Source organism: Kogia breviceps, chromosome 12 (genome assembly GCF_026419965.1).
Source record: "Kogia breviceps isolate mKogBre1 chromosome 12, mKogBre1 haplotype 1, whole genome shotgun sequence".
NCBI classification, from domain to species: domain Eukaryota; kingdom Metazoa; phylum Chordata; class Mammalia; order Artiodactyla; family Physeteridae; genus Kogia; species Kogia breviceps.
Genome location: NC_081321.1, coordinates 77,681,155 through 77,700,032, shown reverse-complemented (window position 1 = coordinate 77,700,032; position 18,878 = coordinate 77,681,155). Strand labels below are relative to the sequence as shown.

The window sequence follows — 18,878 nt, the reverse complement described above, 5'->3', positions numbered from 1 at the left end:
TAAGGAGGAGCAGCATCAAAGGGAACTCTCTCTACTTCGCAAAAGACTAGAAGAACTAGAAACAACACAAAGAAAACAACTAGAGGAACTTGGATTTCCTGGGGAATGATTTTCTTGGAGAAAAGGCATATCAAAAGGGATCAAAATCAGTGACTCAGTAAGGCTTGAAGTTTTAATGTATGTGGTATTTAGATACTTTATTACTGTTTGCCAAAACACTTGAATGTGCCTCAAGAGAAGGTACCAGTACATGATGTATTGAATGAATGTCAGGATTTTAGGGTTATACTAATGATAAGTGAAGCACTAAAGCAGCTTCAGAGATATTTAGAATATTATTGACAACCCTTTGAGAATGTGAAATAAATGAACAAATAAAAGGAACTCATTAGGGAATCAAGTTTTTAAATTATTTTATTAATCTTATTTTGTTGAATTTTTTGGCATTTTGCCTAAAACATGCCCATCTTGAATTCCCTCTTCCTCTTCTTTGAGATGCTTGGCAATAACAGGGTCAGTGAACATTTTCTGGTTTACTATATATGAATTATAAACCTCTAGTTCTTGAAAAATGACAATTTTAGAGTTAGTATAAAAAAATAGATACCTAGATATATATTATAAAACACTCCCTTTTCTAAAAGCTGTGTGCACATAATTTATTAAAGAGCTTAATAAATATTTTTCTAACTATTGTTTTGTGTTTAATTTTGTTTTAACCATACAGTGTAGAAGATCTCACTAATTTTGGCTTCGTTGGGTTAGGATTGATAGAAAATAACAAAGTACAAATAATTAAATCCTGTGGCTGTATAAAACAAAGGCCATTCATTGTAAAACTTGAACCCAGTGGGGTCCCTTTAGAAATATTGCTGGTTTTTAACTTTGCCTCCTACTGTTTTGGATCTAACAAACTGTTATAAATGTTTTATTTCTGTGTGTCCCTAAGTATGCCATCATTTACTTTTTTTTTTTTTTTATAAATTTATTTATTCATTTTCGGCCGTGTTGGGTCTTCGTTGCTGCACGCGGGCCTTCTCTAGTTGCAGGAGCAGGGACTACTGTTCATTGCAGTGCGTGGGCTTTTCATTGCGGTGGCTTCTCTTGTGGAGCACGGACTCTAGGGCCGCGGGCTGGCTTAGTTGCTCTGTGACGTGTGGGATCTTCCCGGACCAGGACTCGAACCCGTGTCCCCTGCATTGGCAGGTGGATTCTTAACCACTGCGCCACCAGGTAAGTCCCCATTTGCTTTTTTATGTAACATTTTTAAGGCATTCTGCTGGAATAACTTCACGTCAACAAGGCAAAGCTCAAGTCTGCAGGACTAAGTGGAATGTTCATTATCCAGAAGTCTTCACATTCAAAAGTCCAAGTTAATTGATAGCGGAGGCCAGGAGTGAAATTGTGCAGCCTTAACATCATTTAGAAGAAACTAGATTTACTTAACTATATATATAGCTGCTAATTTACAGAGTGTATACAGTGACACTTTGTTTTTGAAAAATAATTTCTATGGAGCCACTCAGAATTTAAAAATCTATTATAACTAGAAAATTTGAAGGAGGAAAAAAAAGACAAAAACAGTCCACATTTACATCAAAATGTTTATTTTTGGATATAGACATTTAAAACATTCATCTCCAAGAACGGCTTCAACCAGGTATACAATAAGAAATAGACTTTAAATCCCTAATACAGAAAAAGGTAACAGAATTAATTTTTAAATGCTGCTGTAGACACTAGTGTTAGAAAAAGAAAGTTGTTTATAAATGGTTTTGCACCAAAAAAATATGCAAAGAAACTTGAAAATAGACAATGTTTGCCATTTGTTTCTCTGGTTGCTGTTTAATATAGACCCAGTGACTGATTGTCTTCAGCACACATCTAATTTGGCCATTTACTGCATTTGGCTAATGTGATCCAGATAGTGCTTTTCACTGGAGGATTGACAAACACGCTACATACATTAGTGAATCTTCACACCACCTCAGTGAGGTAGCTTAGAAATATTATACAGAAATTGAGGCACAAAGAGGTAAGTGACTTGCCCAAAGTTCCCAGCAGCACAGTCCCTGGAAAAGAAGGTAAGTCTCCACACAGGACTCATGTGCCAGAGAGCTGGACAGGGACACCCTCATGTAGCATTTACTGAATACTTAGATAAAGCTGTAACTGATCCTTTGAGATTTCTTAGCATTTCTGTACCCTAAAGAAGGGAAGTCTTCTGGGCAACTCTCCTACCCTTGGCTCTCAACTCTCCTACTGTTCTCTTGTGAACCCCTTCACATCAAGACTGTAGCAGCCTTAGATGGGGACCAGACCTCTCACCTTCATAAGTAACCTATTTGGTAGTATTTTTGAGGTGTGTCCATTGGACAGATAATGGTCAAAAGCGACAGGATTGGGAAGGTGCCTATCAGGGCAATAAATGCTTATTTTCTCTGATCAGTTTGTGAGGTGTCACCTCTCACTCTTTACCAGATAGTGAGGAGCAAAAAGAACTGCATTCATTTAAGACAAATTCACATTTAAATCCTGATAATCCCATACAGTGTTGGTAAATGATTTTAAGGAATGTGTGATCAATGTTTGATTTGCTACTTGAAAAAATTTCTCTCCTCAATCTGGGATTTGGAGCACCAAGGGTAGAGGTGCCACAAGGAGAGTTTTAGTTGCCAATTACACTTTTTACTTCTGGTTTAATAGAAGGAAAACACAGTGGTATTAAAGTTGGTCATGAGCAGCAAAAATTCAGGAATAAAAAATCAGCAATAAAAAGACTACAGTATAACTAGATAGGGAATTCTTTTAAAAAAAGGCATGAATAAAACAGGTTTTTCGTTAACTCTTTCTCTTGTGAGGAATACTCTCAAAAAGTACATCGTAAGACTAAGATACCAAGTTGTATACTAATATTTTTTAGGCCATGGGCCTCAAATATATATTCATATATAATACTCCAGTGTGAACAGCAATTTCATGAAATGTAAAATGTATTTTTTTTTAATCACACACAAGTATTTATAACCACAGGGTTCACCAGAAATCTAAAGCAAGGAGACAGTAATATAGAGATGTAGGATTAGGGGAGTGGGTTAAATCTTCCACAGACAGTTCTGATCGAAGTGTTCAGACAGAAATAAGCTGATTTTTTTTTTTAACAATAGCCAACATGTCCACTATCAAATACATTTAATATGAAAAAAATAAAATGAAGAAAATGTACATACTTTAAAGTGTCTGGATAAAATGCTGTCGCATTTAAAGAAGCCTACTCCCTCTCCTTGCTTTAGAGTTCCTTAGTGAAATGGAGGTGAGTTTCATGGAGTACAGTCGTGACCACTGAAAAACACGAGCCCTTTCAACAATGTTGCAACACTGTTAGTTTTTGGTTTAAAAACACACACACACTCACAAATGCTAAGTGTACACACTACCAAATTCTGCGGTCAGCTTTTCCAAGAACTACCGGGGAAAGTTTCAATGCTGCAAGTCCTCAAGGTTGCCCTAACACCCCTACCTTGTTTCCAGATGACTGATTTCACATTTTGTTTTGATCACTGGCAGTGTCCCTTGTCTGCAGAGGTGCAGTGTAGTCACAAGTGCTTCACAAGTGCTACACAGCTGTAGTTTTCAAACAAAACCACGTATATCATTGTGCTTAAGTGGAGACTGTAGTTAACAATACTGACCCTTGCTTACTGGCCCTGTATTCTCTGTGAACAAGGAGGCTGTTTGTGACAACCACTCCAACTCTATGTACAGAAGCACTCCCACAGTACACACACAGGCACAGTGCTTGGTATGCTTTCTAAAAGCTGTGCATGTGCCTTGCTCTCTTAAAAAAGACAGTGCTCGAAGTGGAACCTATGTGCAAACTTAAAAAATTAACGACACAGAGTAGCTTAAGCAGCCATTTTGCTCCCAAGTCGTCTGAAGAACTTTACCAGATTAAGCCAGGCCCCAGAGTGCTTACATCCACTTGCATTTCTTCTTTTCATCAAATAAGACTTTTACATGCAAGAGTTGTTTCTGAGCTTCTTCCAGCCCTCGTTCTCTTTCTAGTTTATTTAGAATCTGTTGACAATTAGAACAGTTATTTTAGATATTGTGGTTTTAGCATTACAATTGTTTTTTTTTTTTTGCATTCCTGATGCTGTGAGTGGTAAAATCTGTATTAAACAGATGCCAACATTTTCTTCAATCATTTACATACTCACTTTGCAAGTTGTTTTGCTAAGTCATTATCACAGGATCAACAACGCTTAGGTTTAAAATAGAAGCTCACAAGAAATACCAAACTATTTGCTTACAAATATGGGGCCAGAATTTTCAAGGCCCTGTTTTATGCATTATGTTACAGCCATTCCAAGCACAGCAAGCATTCCTGGGCAGCCAACATGCAGGCAAGTATTTCTTCTTAAATGCAGCAGGCAGGGGCATCCTGGTCAGAGACGTCTACTTCCCTTCCCTCCCCTCCCCTCCCCTCCCCTCCTGGGCGGTGTAGTCCCTCCTCTCCCCTCCCTTCCCTTCTAACCCCTGACCCCTGGAAAGAGGGATGCTTATCATGTTTAAGGAACTCATTGCCTCTACCCTACCTTAGTGCTTCACTTGATCTTCAAGTAGCAAATGGAATTGGTGAGCTATTCTCACCATTGACATGGATAGCCTGTCCCAGCATGACTGAGTGGGGGGAATCAGGGAAGGGGGAATTAACATTTTTGGAAACAGCGCATCTGATGACTGTGTCTGTGTGAATTCCCAAAGAAAAAAATCCAGATTAAGGAGGATTAATCATAAAGGAGAATGGTTTATTGAAATAGTTGCTTAAGTTAGAAATATGTCATACTTTAACTACTGAATACAGAATCTAGGCGATTTAACAAGCTTAGCTTTCATTTTAGCAGATTACAACCAAGCATAAGCAGGCCCCTTTTATTAGGACCACTACTTACTCATCAAAGTTAACCGTGCCAGTATGGCTATAGGCCCCATTAACTGAAATGTAAATGGTTGGTCCAAAGGCGATCAGCATAATAAAACTATGAGGGGCAGCAGCCACGTGCAGGGTCTGGCTTGGTGCCAGGATCCCCCATCTCAGACATGGCCTCCCTTTCTGGCCATTTGGGATGCCAGAGCTGTCCTGAGACCTACAGAATGCTTTATAACCAAATTCTGGTGACTGATTCATATCTATTTTTTAAAATGTTATTTAAAATCTTACCTCATCAAAATATTTTACGATGTATTTGTAGATTTCTGTCAAGGCCACTTCTTCATTAAATTCATTTTCATGTTTCTTAAAGAAATAAAGCCTTATTGAGAGATTCTGAAATGGCTTTTTTTTTTTTTAAGAAATATCCAAATACAGTCTTTTTACTTTGTAACAATACCTTAGATTCCTGAGTTAAGAATTCTTCCATCTCTGAAGATGACAATGGAGGCAAATCCCTGATTGCTTTGTAATAAGACTTGACTTCCTCTTTGTAGGTTGGGATATCCTTGGCATAGAGAAGTTTATTAGTTGGTGCTTCCTGAAAAACAACCACCGCCAAGAGTTTTTAAAAAACCATGGGGAATTTATAAGAGTACCAGTGTAGCTGGACCTCCACCACTATTATCTCCTGGTAACAAGGATTCTTCATACAGCAGGCCTTCATAAACATTGTTGACTGCATGACTGACTGCTATCCAGATAGTTCTGGTGAGTCACTGTTATTTTCAGCAGATTAAATGCTAACATATTCGGCCTTCCTCTCATAAAAGAACTGAAATTATTATTTTTGCATGGTTTTGAGTTACTGTAACAATGGAACTTATTTCAATCATAGTTCATTACTAATAGTTGTAAAAAGCCTGAATTAAAACATTTGCTCTCATCCTCACCCACCAGTGAATTCTGGCATTTATAAAAGGTTTGAGTGTAGGTCTGTTTGAGCCCTTTATATAACCTAACCATGAATGTGGTAAGTTATTGGCAGTGGCAGATTTTTCTGCTTTTCCCTTCTATTTTATAAGATTATAAAGATCTTCCAGTGTCCTCAGGAGAGCTCATGGTCATTAGTATTGGTGGCTCTGATGTCTCATTTTGCAAAAATTCCCTGGCAGTTTGAATGTTTTTAAGTAATTTTAACAGTGATATTAAACTTTAAATGGAGATTTGTTTTTAAAAGTTATAATTTTGACAAAATTTACATCTACTGTCAAAGAAAAATTAATAGTCAATATAAGAAAGAAATGGAAAAATGTACTCGGGCCAACCTGAGGATTATGACCCAGGAGACAGCCTCTCAGAAAGCTGTGAGCACTGTTTGGAAGAGGGAAGAGGGGGAGGCCTGTATATGTGATTTGAGGGAAGGGGGATGTGCAACCACATGTACATCTTGGTTGAAGTTTACTGCTATTTGTGAGGAACAGATATCTTAGAAATGCACTAAAACCATTAACTAAGTATGGGAAGATTCAAGAAACTGAGTTCATAAAATTTTCTCTTGAAAATATCTAACTGAGGCCTAGTTCTGCCAGTTTTCCCAGAGCACAGAACACCTCATCCTGATCTTTGCCTTGAATTCCTTTCAGGGTGTATTATAGGTCAGTGACTGTAGTGGCTAATGACTTGATTCTTACAGAGCTGGATGATGGGCATCATTTTTTATTTTGACCAATGTTGGGGAGGCATTTCATGACCGGGAATGCTCATTCCCAGGTCAGATGAGGATTCCATTGATAGGCCACTCACTGTGCTATTACTGAACGAGGTAGGCCCCATTAACAGTGGCCAAAAGCCTCTGGACCACCTGTCTTACTAGTCTGTTATGGTCCAGGCATGGTCCAGGTTCCCTCCTGTTGCTTCTTCCCACATCTAGAATTACACTATTACAATCATTGATATTTGGTCAATCATTTCAAGTCACCCTAGTCATCATCATTTTTATTGGAGGCTCAGTCACACATTTGGTAATGCAAGAAACAGTAATCTTGTAAAATAGGCAGAACATAAGTAATATAGGTAGTAGCGTTAATCAGGTCATAAGTAAGTATTTAAGCTAAGAGCTTCCATTAGGTGCAACCCAGTATCTCCCCAGGTCATCTGACCAGTCTGTTCTGCACCTATAAGGAGGGTGGTGGGTCATCGTGACACCTTACAGGATTGAGAAAGGAATGTTATCTTCTAAGGAGTTACACAGCTAGTGACAGAAGAAGAAAAATTGATCTTTATGGTTCAGCAGGTGTTTCTGCCATCGGGGAGGTCTGGTTGGTGCACAATGCACACTAGAAGAGAGGGAGGAGGCCCAAACAAAAACTTGCTTAAATTTTTCTTATCTTGGAATATGTATTTTTATTGCATCATCACTCCTCAGGGAAGATAGGTGAGTTAACGATAGGGCCAGTGTCACAGTACATTTTTAAACTTATTGATGGCTTGACTGGCCTATCAATGGCTTGATGAATCATTCTGAAGGATGCCTAGACTGAGATAATTGCTGAGATTTTTTTCAGCTGTCAAGTTTAAGTAGAACCCACGACTCATGCGATCATTCATTCAATAAAGATTTATTTAGCCAGGGACTGTGGGTAGGCATTGAATGAAAAACCAACCAGTACCTGCCCTTAAGAAGCTTACAATCCATCAGGGAAGACAGACTTACACAGTGCTTACTAAGATACGAGTAATTAGTAGCAGAGTATAGAGCAAAGAAAAGGACCATAGAGGTAGACATATGATCTTAAACAAGACTTGTAACCTCTCAGAACATCAATTCCTCATCTATATACTTTATGGGGTTCTTGTGAGGATTAATTGAAATATGCCAGGAACATAGTAGGTAAGCAATTAACAGCCATTTTTACCATGGATAAATAACCAGTTACATGTCTTTCCGTGTATTTCATGCTAGGAAGAACTTTATTGGTCAAAAGAAGAAAGCGCATGGGAAATCCATCAGGGGAACAGTCACAGAGTAGGTATGTTTAGACTAATCTGATTCTCCTACAGTTTCTGGTACACATTAGGGAATCGTGTTTCTTGAATGAATGAATAAGTAGGGTTTTACTAGACAGAGGGGTTATGAGACAGGAAAGGGATGAGCCAAGGGATGTGAAAACAAGGTCTTGGTAAGTTTGGGAAAGCTAAAAGCCATAGCGTAGAAGGCAGAAGGGCTGGGCAAGAAAACGAGGAGGCCAGAAAAGAGACTTGAAGCCCAGGGAGGAAGGGCCATGTGGCACCGTGAAGATGGTATCTGGTGGGTAATGGGAAGTATTTGCAGTGTTTAACTAAGCAGGAGCCTGACAAGATAAGAGTTATGTTTTAGAAAGATAACCTGAGACACAGTGAAAGGGGTATGAGGCAGACAGCAGGGGTCAGGACACCAGTTAGCAGGCAGTTACCCAGTGGAGAAGGGATGAAGGGATAGGTCAGAGGAGTGAGAAGAAAGGGACAGAAATGAGTAGTAACCAGTTAGAGATAGAGGTGGGAGGAAGAAGGAGTTGAAGGTAATGCCAAGGATTCTACCTTGAGAGACTACACAATGCTAGGAAAATAAAAGTCAAAACCAGGTTCGGTTTGCAGTGAGTTTGGATTTAGACTAGGAGTCTGAGGCACATATGACACATGCATCACACTTTATTCCAGAGAGCCACTGCTCAGCATGAAAAGTTTTTCTAAACCCATTAGATACAGGTACTGCTCAGTTTAATATATTTCTGAGTACCTGAATAAGACCAACACATCTCTTTCAAAGTTTCCTCTGTATTTTTATCTTTTTTTTGCCTTTTAGAGCTTTTGCTCAGCAAAGAAAACCATAGGAAAAACAATATTGATTGGATTGTAAACTGACAAACTAGAGGTATTAGAAATCTCAGGCAAGACCATCAGAAATTTGTTGTATTCAAGTAGACGATTTTAGTTATATTCAGATGGAATTAATTTAGGCAAATTTCAATAGTTTCATACTTTGGGTTCATAGTTTATTAGCGCCTGTCGATGATTTTTCTAGGAAACAAAAACAAAAGGTTTTCACAGGCGGAGTCTGCAGTAGGGTGGAGATAACCTATTTTGGTTTTCACTTAAACTAGATTAAAAATAGAAATAAGTGAGAGAGTTTTTTGAAGAAAAGCAAATTTTCACTGACTATCACTGACTTTCTTTTTAGCTGGTATGGTTTATTATTTGAATGTTTACGAGGAAGACAGAAATACGGACAGGAAATCCTAAAGCCGGGCCTTACCTTTCCAAGTTGCTGCTCTGTGAGGGAAAACGCGTCCATGAACGCCTGGGCGATCACTGACAAACAGCCGTCTATGTGTGGTGTCTTCTTAATGTCAAAGACAAACTGAGGGTTCTTCAGGATATTTACCCAGAAGCGAAGAGGGAGGCTGTTCCAAGAGAAAGAAATCTCTCTTCAAATACAGCCATTCATATGAGGCAGATGCTCTGTTTATCACAGTTTGTAAACGGGTGTTTTTGTTCTTGTCATTGAAATATGCAAGTCTGCTTTGCCAAATATACCAAGCAACAGATGGCAGCATCACTCAGAACAAGAAAGGGTTAAACTGTCAGAGCTACTGAAAGGGAGGACAGGAGAAGTCTGAAAGTGGCCCTTGACAAGAATTTTCTCCACAAAAATTCCAGATTATATTTAGAATATATCATCAGATCTCTAGAACCTGACCTCTTCTCACCCCCTCTAAGTGCTACACCCCGGCCTAAGCCACTGTCATCTCTTACCTAGATTATTACCCCCCAGTTCCCAACAGCTAATTCTACAACAGGTACTAGCAATCCTCTTAACTCAGAATCAGGTCCTGTGTCTCCTCTGTTCAAAACCCTCTGTGGCTCTGCATCCCTCTCTGGAGAAAACCCCCGCATGATCTAGGCCTGGGCCCTCAGCTACTACTCTTCACCTTACTCGCCCCAACTCCACTGGCCTCGTCGCTCCTCTTCATGCATACCAGGCAGGCTTGTGCCTCAGGACTTTGCTTTTGTCCATCTTTCTGATATGGTCTTGCCCCAGATGGTCTCACGGTCTGTGCCCTCTTTGAAGACCTGATCCAAATGTCATCTCCTGAGGCCTCTGACCACCCTATCCTGTCTCTATCCTTTTTCCCCCACTCTGTGCACTGCACTAATCGACTTCTAATATACCACAATTTACCTGTTAAAATGCAAGTGCTATCAGAACACGGATTTCTGTCTGTTACTTTATCTCCAACACCTAACAAACAGTACTTGGTATACAGTCGGTACTCAGATATTTGCATATGAACTTGGAAGTCATTCAGAGTCCTGTGGCCTAGCTAATTCCCTCCATCATCTGGGCTTCTGAGCCTCTCAGTAGCTCTCCTGTCCTGACTAGTGCCCCTGCTCGTGTGCTACTGTCTTCACAGTGAAACTGTCGCCTGCGGCACCCACCGGAGCTGGGTGTGGGAGAAGCAGGGCCTGGGAAGGAGAGGCTAGAACAAAGGGAGAGAGGGAGCCAGAGCAGAGTTAGGATAGACCTGGAGCTTTTAACACTTATTTAAAATGGTCTGGCTGACCCCAGTGCTTAGAAGGGCTTGAGGTTTCACTGAGAAGTTCTGTTACATCATAACTAACTTTCATTCACCTCATGCACAGAGTATTTCAATTAGAGGTAATGAGCTATGTTTCTTTACTGAGGAGAAATTGTAATTTGGATGCCTTGCCTCAGCTTAAGGCAAAGTATTAAAAAACAAAACAAAATACAACCCTTTGACTAATTCTCATGGCATTTGATCAAATACAAGGAGAAATTTCTATACAAAATAGACAGCTTGGAAACCACAGAGTAATTCTCTGAGGGACAAATTTAAGAGTCTTCTCTAATGGAAAATTGTATGATAAAACCACAAAATATTAATTTCTCATCTTTTACTGGTCAAGCTAAACTTGTTTGAAGATAATAGAGTTTATTTTCTTTGTCCTAAAGACTAGAAGTCTCAGCACAGGAATGGTTTTAATATTTAAAAATAGTAACGGCAAGAAACTGCTTTGACATGATAGCTTACCAAGCCAAAAAACTCTAAGATAGGGATAAATGAATCCTTCTGTAACCATCCATGCCCTTCTTTTAGTTAAGATTCTGACCCAGGTTCTTGAAAACAGTAATCACCTACTGTTTGTTCCCACCTGTTTGTTTTCCAAATATGTACAACATCAGGATCTGTGATTTTTTTGCTTTCAGCCTGGGCATCCAAAAAGTCAAAAAAGTATTTTATAGCAAACGGGGCTCTGCTGTTGGGTAAACTCCAAATGCTTCTAAAAAGTTTTTCGAGCACAGAGTGAATTGCCACCTGAAAGACAGAGCACATCAGACTTGGAAGATTAAAAAAATAGGGTGGTGGTTTTGAAAACATGATAAAAAATGAAATCTAAGTTACAAAACAGACAAAAACAAGCTGAAGAGAAAGTATGTAAAATCGTCAAATGAGGCCAACACTCACAGTATTCGACAAAGGTCCTGAAAATCCATGCCCAGGTTTAGATCTGCTTCATACACTTCTTGCTGATAACACTGTTTAGTCAACAGGGAGGCTATCTTAGACATCTCTAGCAGTTGAGATGTAAGTTGGAGGTCTGTATACATAAACCGAGAAGCCCCAGACGTTTGGCTTTTATTATATTCAGCCTAGAAAAACTCAAGTGATGTTGCTCGGTGCCCAGAACTTTTCCTGTTGCATGTATTTCCATCATAGGGTTTTATTCTGTACTTTCCAAAGCATTTATTTGAATGTTTTACTAAAACCAAATAGGCAGAGCTCTGTGGGACAGATGAGAAAATCAAGAGGCTCTGGCTGTCCTCTACCCACTAAACAAATCTAAGGGGCTTCCCTGGTGGCACAGTGGTTGAGAATCCGCCTGCCGATGCAGGAGACACGGGTTCGTGCCCTGGTCCGGGAAGATCCCACATGCCGCGGAGCTACTAAGCCCGTGAGCCATGGCCACTAGGCCTGCGCATCCGGAGCCTGTGCTCCGCAACGGGAGAGGCCACAACAGTGAGAGGCCCGCATACCGAAAAAAAAAAAAAAAAAAAAAAAAAAATCTAAGCTCCAAGCAGATGCTGTGCTATAATCTGAAAAAGCGTGCCCATCAGAAGACTCGGGCCAGGTGTAGATAATAGCATTTACATTGCTAGTCATTTCAGAAAAAAAAAAAAGGATCATCACAGACTTCCATTAATCCCACTAAAGGCCAGATAAAGTAAAATTTGCTCCCAATTTGGTATTCCATAGGCTTTCATATCGGACTTTTTTTTTTTTTTCTTTTTTTTTTTTGCGGTACGTGGGCCTCTCACTGTTGTGGCCTCTCCCGTTGCAGAACACAGGCTCCAGACGCACAGGCTCAGCGGCCATGGCTCACAGGCCCAGCCGCTCCGCGGCATGTGGAATCCTCCCGGACCAGGGCACGAACCCACGTCCCCTGCATTGGCAGGCAGACTCTCAACCACTGCACCATCAGGGAAGCCCATCTGACACTTTTATATGTGAACAGAATTCTTAATTTTAAAATGACCTCCCCCTTCTTCATTTTATTTGCAATTCAAAGAGGGAGTTTTACTGCTCACCTATAATAATAAGTACACAAAAAGGAATAATTATGCTGTCCACCTAAAAATAAAACAATAGTGCAATGGTGGGTAAAGGGACTGGGAACAATATTAAATCCCTGACTGAAGATGTTATGGTGGAAATTTGTAAAGTGCTTTATCTTTGCAGTTTGTAAAAACAGAAGAAGGGGGTAGGAAGTGTTTACAATTTAAACTTTCATTTTGCTTTGCTAGAAGGCACAAGGGATTTGTAGCATTTTCACACTTCAGTGGAAGTTAAGTCAAACACATCATACACCCCCAAGGTAGCTGTAAAACCGCTCCCAGAACAGTAAGTTTACCTTGGTCGACAGCAGCTTTGTCAGATACATTTCTTTTACTTTGAACTTGTGCTTCCCTCGATGTCTCTTTCCCTGCACATCTTGGAATGCTTCCGAATCTGGTAAAATCTAAAGGGAAGACAGAGTAGAGGAAGCATTACCCGAGGAGACCGTTCGTGCTGCAGAAGGCAGCCGATTCAGCAGGAGCACAAGAAAGCCTGAACTCACCAAATGGCAGTGGTCTTCCGAGTATTCCACATCTGAACGCCACAGAAAGAGGGAGAGAGACAGTCCATTAAAACAGCCACGGTAACTGGCCTTCTCATGAGATGCCCCATTTGTGCTATAAACAGATGAGGTTACTTGAGCCCTCCTACTTGAGCTCTTCGTAGCTACACTCCCCCCCCCCGCCCCCCGCTGTGTCTTAAGACCTTAAGAACAGTACGAAGACAGGATGGGCCAGGGACTGGAGTGGGAAGCAGGTTCCCTGTCCCTGGCACAGAGGCTGACTGATCACTTGAGGGTGGGGTAGAAGAGGTTCAGGTCAGCTAGAGCTGGGGCACCTACTGTGTGCCAGGGGCTACTAGGCAAACAGCAATGAATAAGACAGACCTAGCTCTCACCTAATGGAACTCACATCCTAGCCAATGAGAGAGATTTACTAATGACACAATTAATTAACATCCTTGTGATAAGGGCTGTGGAGAAGAATCATATGCTAGGAAAGTAACAAGAGACGAACCTAGCCTGGGAGGTTCTCTGAGGAAGGGATGTAGGGGACTGAACCTAAATGAATGGACAATGAGCCAGGCCAATGGGGGAGGGGAATGGGTACAAAGGCCCTGCGGTGGGAGGGAAGGCGACCCCTTCTAGGATCTGAGAGAAGGGCAGCAAGGCGGAGGTCTTAAGAGCAGGTGGGAGAGCAGCACAGAGTGAGGACAGTCCGGGAAGAAACCAGGTTGTGAAGGGAGTGGCAAATGCAGGGAAGGGAAGGATTTAGGCACTTGGTTTTTTGATTTGAAGATGAGAGAGACTAGAATACCTTGAAACGCTTGTGGAAATATACAGTAACGTGGGGAGGGAAAGCAAGTGCAGGTGAGAGGGGAGATCACCGGTGGCGTAGGAATGCTCAGAAGGTCGGAAAGGATGGTGGGGTCCAAAGCCCAGGTGAGAGACAGGCCTTGCTGTGAGGAAGGGTAGCCCTGGAATGTCAGGGGAGTGAGGAGGAGGGGATGGCAGATGCAGGGAGAGAGGGTTAGTGCACGTCGTTGAGGGAATTCTGATTTCTGTTTTCTCTGTGAAGCACTGGGTGAAGTCATCTGCTGAGAGTCAGGGGAGCAGTGGGGGTCAGAGCTTCGAGGAGAGAAGGTGGGATTATGGAGAACACAGTCGGTTGCCTCGAGAAGCAGAAACACGGGGGGAACAGGCTACGTGGAGGGTCCTGGTCAAGGCGGGAATTTACTGTGACTCCAGCTGTGCTGTCCTTTCCTCTGTGGCTGTCCAGCTGTAGGGTCAGGAAAGGTGAGAAGTTGGGTTCATCCAGGGCTGGGCTGGGACTGTCATAGAGTGGGTGATGAAAGGACAGAGGGGCAAGGGTTTGGAGGGTGACCCAGTGTCCACTGGATTGGACAGTGAGGAAGCAGAGGTGTTGTTGACTGCCTCGAAGTCCCATGAAGTGATCCAAATGCAAGATCTCCAAATAACAAGCTCTCAAAAAACCAGTCATTAAAGCCTAAGATATACAGCTCTTGCACTTATTACAGCACAAGGACACCAATCCCCCTAGACCAGAAGGATAGCCGCCCTCTGCAAGGTGGTTTCTCACTATAGCCTGACGTAATGATGGATGGGGGAATGTGGGGTGGGCAGGGTTCCCCAAGGGGTGTCCTACAACCTACCAAGTTATCCTATTTAATTGGGAGCCCTGCATTCTTCATTTGCACTCACCAGGTGTTGGGACCTACTAGGCTGCTCCTAGCACTGAATCCAGGAATCAGAAAGCCCCACCTCCAGCTGTGTGTGTGAACAGGTCCTGTTGGTGAGGCCCAGAACCTTTCTGGGGGCTGAGGACTGACTGTCTTGGCGTGGATATAATTTCTCTGGAGACAAACCTGGAACCTGGACCTAGGGGTTTTCTCAAGGCACTGTCACAGTGTTTTCCTGCCCCGAGGCTGGCGGGGAGGTAGAAGAGAGTTTAGAGACTGGCCTAGTAACTTTTCCACAAAGCTCCCTCTGTAGTTGGTCTGTCACTAGGAGATTTGGGCTAAGTGAATTATCTGGTTTGTTCAGAGCTTCCAGGGCTGTGTGATAATCTGCAGGCTTCCCTCAGTTTGCCAGGGGTATCCCCTCGGTTAGCCCCCATCCTACCTTGGAGTTGGAAAAGAGTTACAACGGCTAAGATTCTGCCCTGAGCTTAGGGTGGTTAATGACAGCAACTTCCTCAGTGTCGGGCAGCCGGGGCAACCACTGTTTACAGTTTCCTGTCCCCCTCTGTGCAGAGTTCACATTCTTAGGGCCAGAAACAGATCGAAACGGCTTTCCTCCACCTAGAGAATTACCTGGCAACAACTCAATCTCATCTTTGTGACAGTACATCCAAGAAAGGCAAAAAGTGATACTTTATAAAGTGGGGTGAGAACAAAAGGTTAACAGTATTAACGTCTGTTACCTGAAGTAAAATTTGCTATCTTCTTAAAGACTTTTATAGTGGATCCATTTGATATCTGAAAGCAAAGATAAAAAATAGATGAGTTGTCAAAATTTAATGTATTTCTCAACTTTACCCAGGAATTAGACGGCTGGGTGGATCTTATATTCTCTCACGTATTCAATCAAATATTTATTAAGAATTCCTATGTTTTGGGCACTGGAGGCTGGGGCTATAATGATGAGCAAGACACTGTCTCTGCCCTCAAAGAGTCTGCGGTCCTGTGAAGGTGGCAGACCAAGGCCATGAGATGCAGGGAGGCAAGTGCTCAAAGGATGCTGTGGGGCCAATAGGAGGTGGGCCAGCCCTGGACCAGGGGAGGACCCAGCTGTACTGGGAGGCACCTCAGCTTCTAGGGGGCAGGAGATGTTTGGGCCGTTTTCATTTTGGGGGTTACTACTATATTAAGAAATGCCCAAACAAGTTTTCAAAAACTAACCTATAAACTGGTGACAGAGCAGTTTCACATCTAGGTATACACCTGTACATATCCTGAGATAAACTTTGTAAATGCCCCGTACTGGAAATAACCATCAACAGTAGAATAAATAAATAATATGGGGTATATTCATAAAACAGGCTATGATAAAACAATGAAAGCGAGCAAATTACTGCTACATGCCACATGCATGAAGCTCACAGAGATAATGGTGAGCCAGAGAAGCCTGACAAAATGGAATGCATACCGTGTGATTCCATTCACATTTAGCTAAAACAGTCAAAACTATGATTTAACTGTTTGGAGAAGAGAAGGGGGTGGTGATTAGGAACGTCCAGGAGGGAGCTTCTGTGGTACCCACAGTGCTCTATTTCTTGATCTGAGTGGAAGTTATAAGATAGGCTCACTATATGATAATTCATCCAGTAGTACACCTACAATTTGTTTTCTTTTCTGCAGGTATTTACTTTTTAAAAGAAGCTTGTAAAAATCATAAAATTGCATATACTTTTAAATAAAAACTTTAAAATTGAAACATGGCTTACATGAAAGTACTAATATTAAGTGTACAGCTCAAGAATGTTCACTTAAGTACATACAGTGTAACCACCACCCACATCAAGACATTTGCTGCCTCAATGTTTAATTGGAAATGTTTATGTTATATTAAAGCCCATAATAAATATTCCATTGATAGATATAATACGTTATGGGGTGGGTACCCCATCCTCTAAACATAAACATTAAGGTTTCAGAAATCCTGGTTTTAATTAAAGTGATAGTCATTATGTAGTTCAGATGCTAATATTCTAAATAGTAATATATATTTACATTGAAGCTAAAGTTGTTAAGCAAAACAGTGCCTAATTTGTTGGCTTGTAACTGTTCTGGGGTCTAGAGCTTGTTGATTTTCAATTCCTCCTTTAAAAATTTAACTGCTCACTTATTCTAAAAGCCTTGTCAAACAAACTGATGTTATGTTGGTTTTTACTAAAGCTACTGGGATATCTGCCTCTTTGGAAAATGTGTTGCTTTTCCCCCTGTTTAATAAAGCAAGTTATATATTTGGGGAAAAAAAGATATAAAATTATATTTCAAGGTCCCAAGAAGTACCCCTATTACGCTTCTCAATCAATAACCACCCCATCTTCATCCAGGGGTAATCACTTTTCTGACTTCCATTGCCATTGATTAGTTTTATCTGTTCTTGAACTTTATGTAAATGGAATCATTCAGCATAGGGTCCATATAAGGTCTACAATGTTTATCTTTGTTGTTGCAGCTACCAGTAGTTCATCCTTTTAAAATTACTATTATTCTATTGAATGAATACACTACAAAAAATTGCCATACAATAAAAGGAAAGAAGTATTGACACATGCTACGACATGAATGGACCTCAAAAACATTGCTAAGTGAAAGAAACCAGTTGCAAAAGATCCAATATTGTACAATCCCATTTATATAATTTGTCCAGAATAGGCAAATTTATACAAACAGAAGGTAGATTACTAGTTGCCTAAAACAGGAGTTAGAAGAATGAGGAATGACTCTTAATGAGTTCAAGGTTTCTATTTGAGGTTATGAAAATGTTCTAAAATAAGACTGTGGTGATGATTGCACAACTCTGCAAATGTTCCAAGAACCAATGAATTATACACTTTGAAAAGGTGACCTTTATGGTATATAAATTATATCTCAACACAGCTGTTAAAAAATTGCCACCAATTTTAAATGTACGCATTTGACAAATAAATGCTTTTACCACACTGACACACAATTTCAACACCAATGTATAGCCTCTTTTGGAGATAAGGTCAAGAGTTCTCATCTGAGGCTTTTGGGGACTGTGGAAGCCGGGGCCCAATGGCCTTTTGTGCACCCCTTCCCCACACCCAACCAGGGGAAGAAGGCCTCTTCAGGCCAAGGGGGACTAGATGCTGAGAGACAAGAGAGCAGGCCTTGCTTCCTGGGAGGAGTAAACTGTTTTGAGGGGCTGGTCCACAAAAATGTAAGACAAATGGGCCATGAGAAAAGGCAGGTCAGGTTTACACAAATCTTCACCTTTATTCTGGGATGCGGCTGAAAGATGAACCCTGTCATTTCTGAACATCAGCTAAGTGATTTTTTTCCCTGCACTTGAAAGCACGAAGGCTGCTCTGAATTCTAATATTAATTTGGACCTGGCCTCCCTGCGTTTGGAAAAAAGTAGAAACTTAGAATTTCTTTTCTGGCCTGCAGCACTTTGGTTATCAGAATGTACAAACCTCAGCAAACACCAAAGGATTAAAGCCTAATCTCTTGCAGGTTGTCCCCACAGAGGAAGGAACACGCAGGAGAGCCAGCCCTAGAGGGGGCCCCTGAGCACAGAGTCCAGCCAGCCGTGTCCAGCCAGCCACTGAGTGTAGGCCAGAGGCCTCCAACTCCTGGTGTTCAGGACATCTTGTAGGGAGGGGGCTCTGGGCAGGGGCTGGCAGGGGCCCTCTGGCCTCGGCAAAGTGTCTCGAGCAAGTATTCTAAACTCTTATTGAGCTCCTGGACTCTGCCATTATTACCAAACATCCTCTCCTCTCCCCTTGAGCCATTCACTGAGCGACCATGTTGGCTGATTTTTCAGTTCTCCTCCATATTTGATGCAATTAAAGTAAACGCTCTGTGCAGGCACCCCCTTAGCAATACTCAGACGCCGAGTTTATGAGAATGTTTAAACATAGTTACAGAATTCCTCCCCGTGACGAGCTGGATATGTTCTGTTTCTAAGCCAATAAATACCTTTTTAAAAAAGGAAGCTGGTGATTCATTCTGGGTAATTGTCAAAGAATGAATCCCAAATGGATCCTGATGAGTGT

At 41.4% G+C, this 18,878-nt stretch overlaps 2 protein-coding genes across 17 annotated transcripts in view; one reads left to right on the top strand and one right to left on the bottom strand.

Annotated features, from left to right (window-relative positions):
* Nucleotides 1-18,878, top strand: part of CEP83 (centrosomal protein 83) — a 142,426-nt gene that overhangs the window by 116,313 nt on the left and 7,235 nt on the right. For 4 of the 14 annotated variants that reach the window (XR_010835860.1, XR_010835870.1, XR_010835869.1 and 1 more), the window contains 6 exons: nt 5-157; nt 1,044-1,233; nt 4,364-4,406; nt 5,491-5,704; nt 7,899-7,965; nt 9,153-11,834. Coding sequence is in view for 3 of the 14 variants with exons in the window: in XM_067009871.1 (XP_066865972.1) it covers nt 5-109 (105 nt within the window). In the remaining 11 variants the exon portion in view is untranslated. Of the gene's footprint in view, nt 1-4; nt 1,004-1,043; nt 1,234-4,363; nt 4,407-5,490; nt 5,705-7,898; nt 7,966-9,152; nt 11,835-18,336; nt 18,352-18,878 lie in introns of those variants that run through there. The other 10 variants (XR_010835866.1, XR_010835867.1, XR_010835863.1 and 7 more) reach the window with 9 other exon arrangements.
* The window catches only part of PLXNC1 (plexin C1), a 149,563-nt gene continuing 132,127 nt past the window's right edge, over nt 1,443-18,878 (bottom strand). For 2 of the 3 annotated variants that reach the window (XM_059081250.2, XM_067009869.1), the window contains 8 exons: nt 15,552-15,606; nt 13,112-13,143; nt 12,905-13,012; nt 11,147-11,310; nt 9,228-9,375; nt 5,394-5,534; nt 5,225-5,299; nt 1,443-4,077 (listed from right to left, as the gene is read on the bottom strand). In XM_059081250.2, coding sequence (XP_058937233.1) covers nt 3,973-4,077; nt 5,225-5,299; nt 5,394-5,534; nt 9,228-9,375; nt 11,147-11,310; nt 12,905-13,012; nt 13,112-13,143; nt 15,552-15,606 — 828 coding nt within the window. In that variant the 3' untranslated portion in view covers nt 1,443-3,972. The remainder of the gene's footprint in view (nt 4,078-5,224; nt 5,300-5,393; nt 5,535-9,227; nt 9,376-11,146; nt 11,311-12,904; nt 13,013-13,111; nt 13,144-15,551; nt 15,607-18,878) is intronic. The other variant, XM_067009868.1, reaches the window with a different exon arrangement.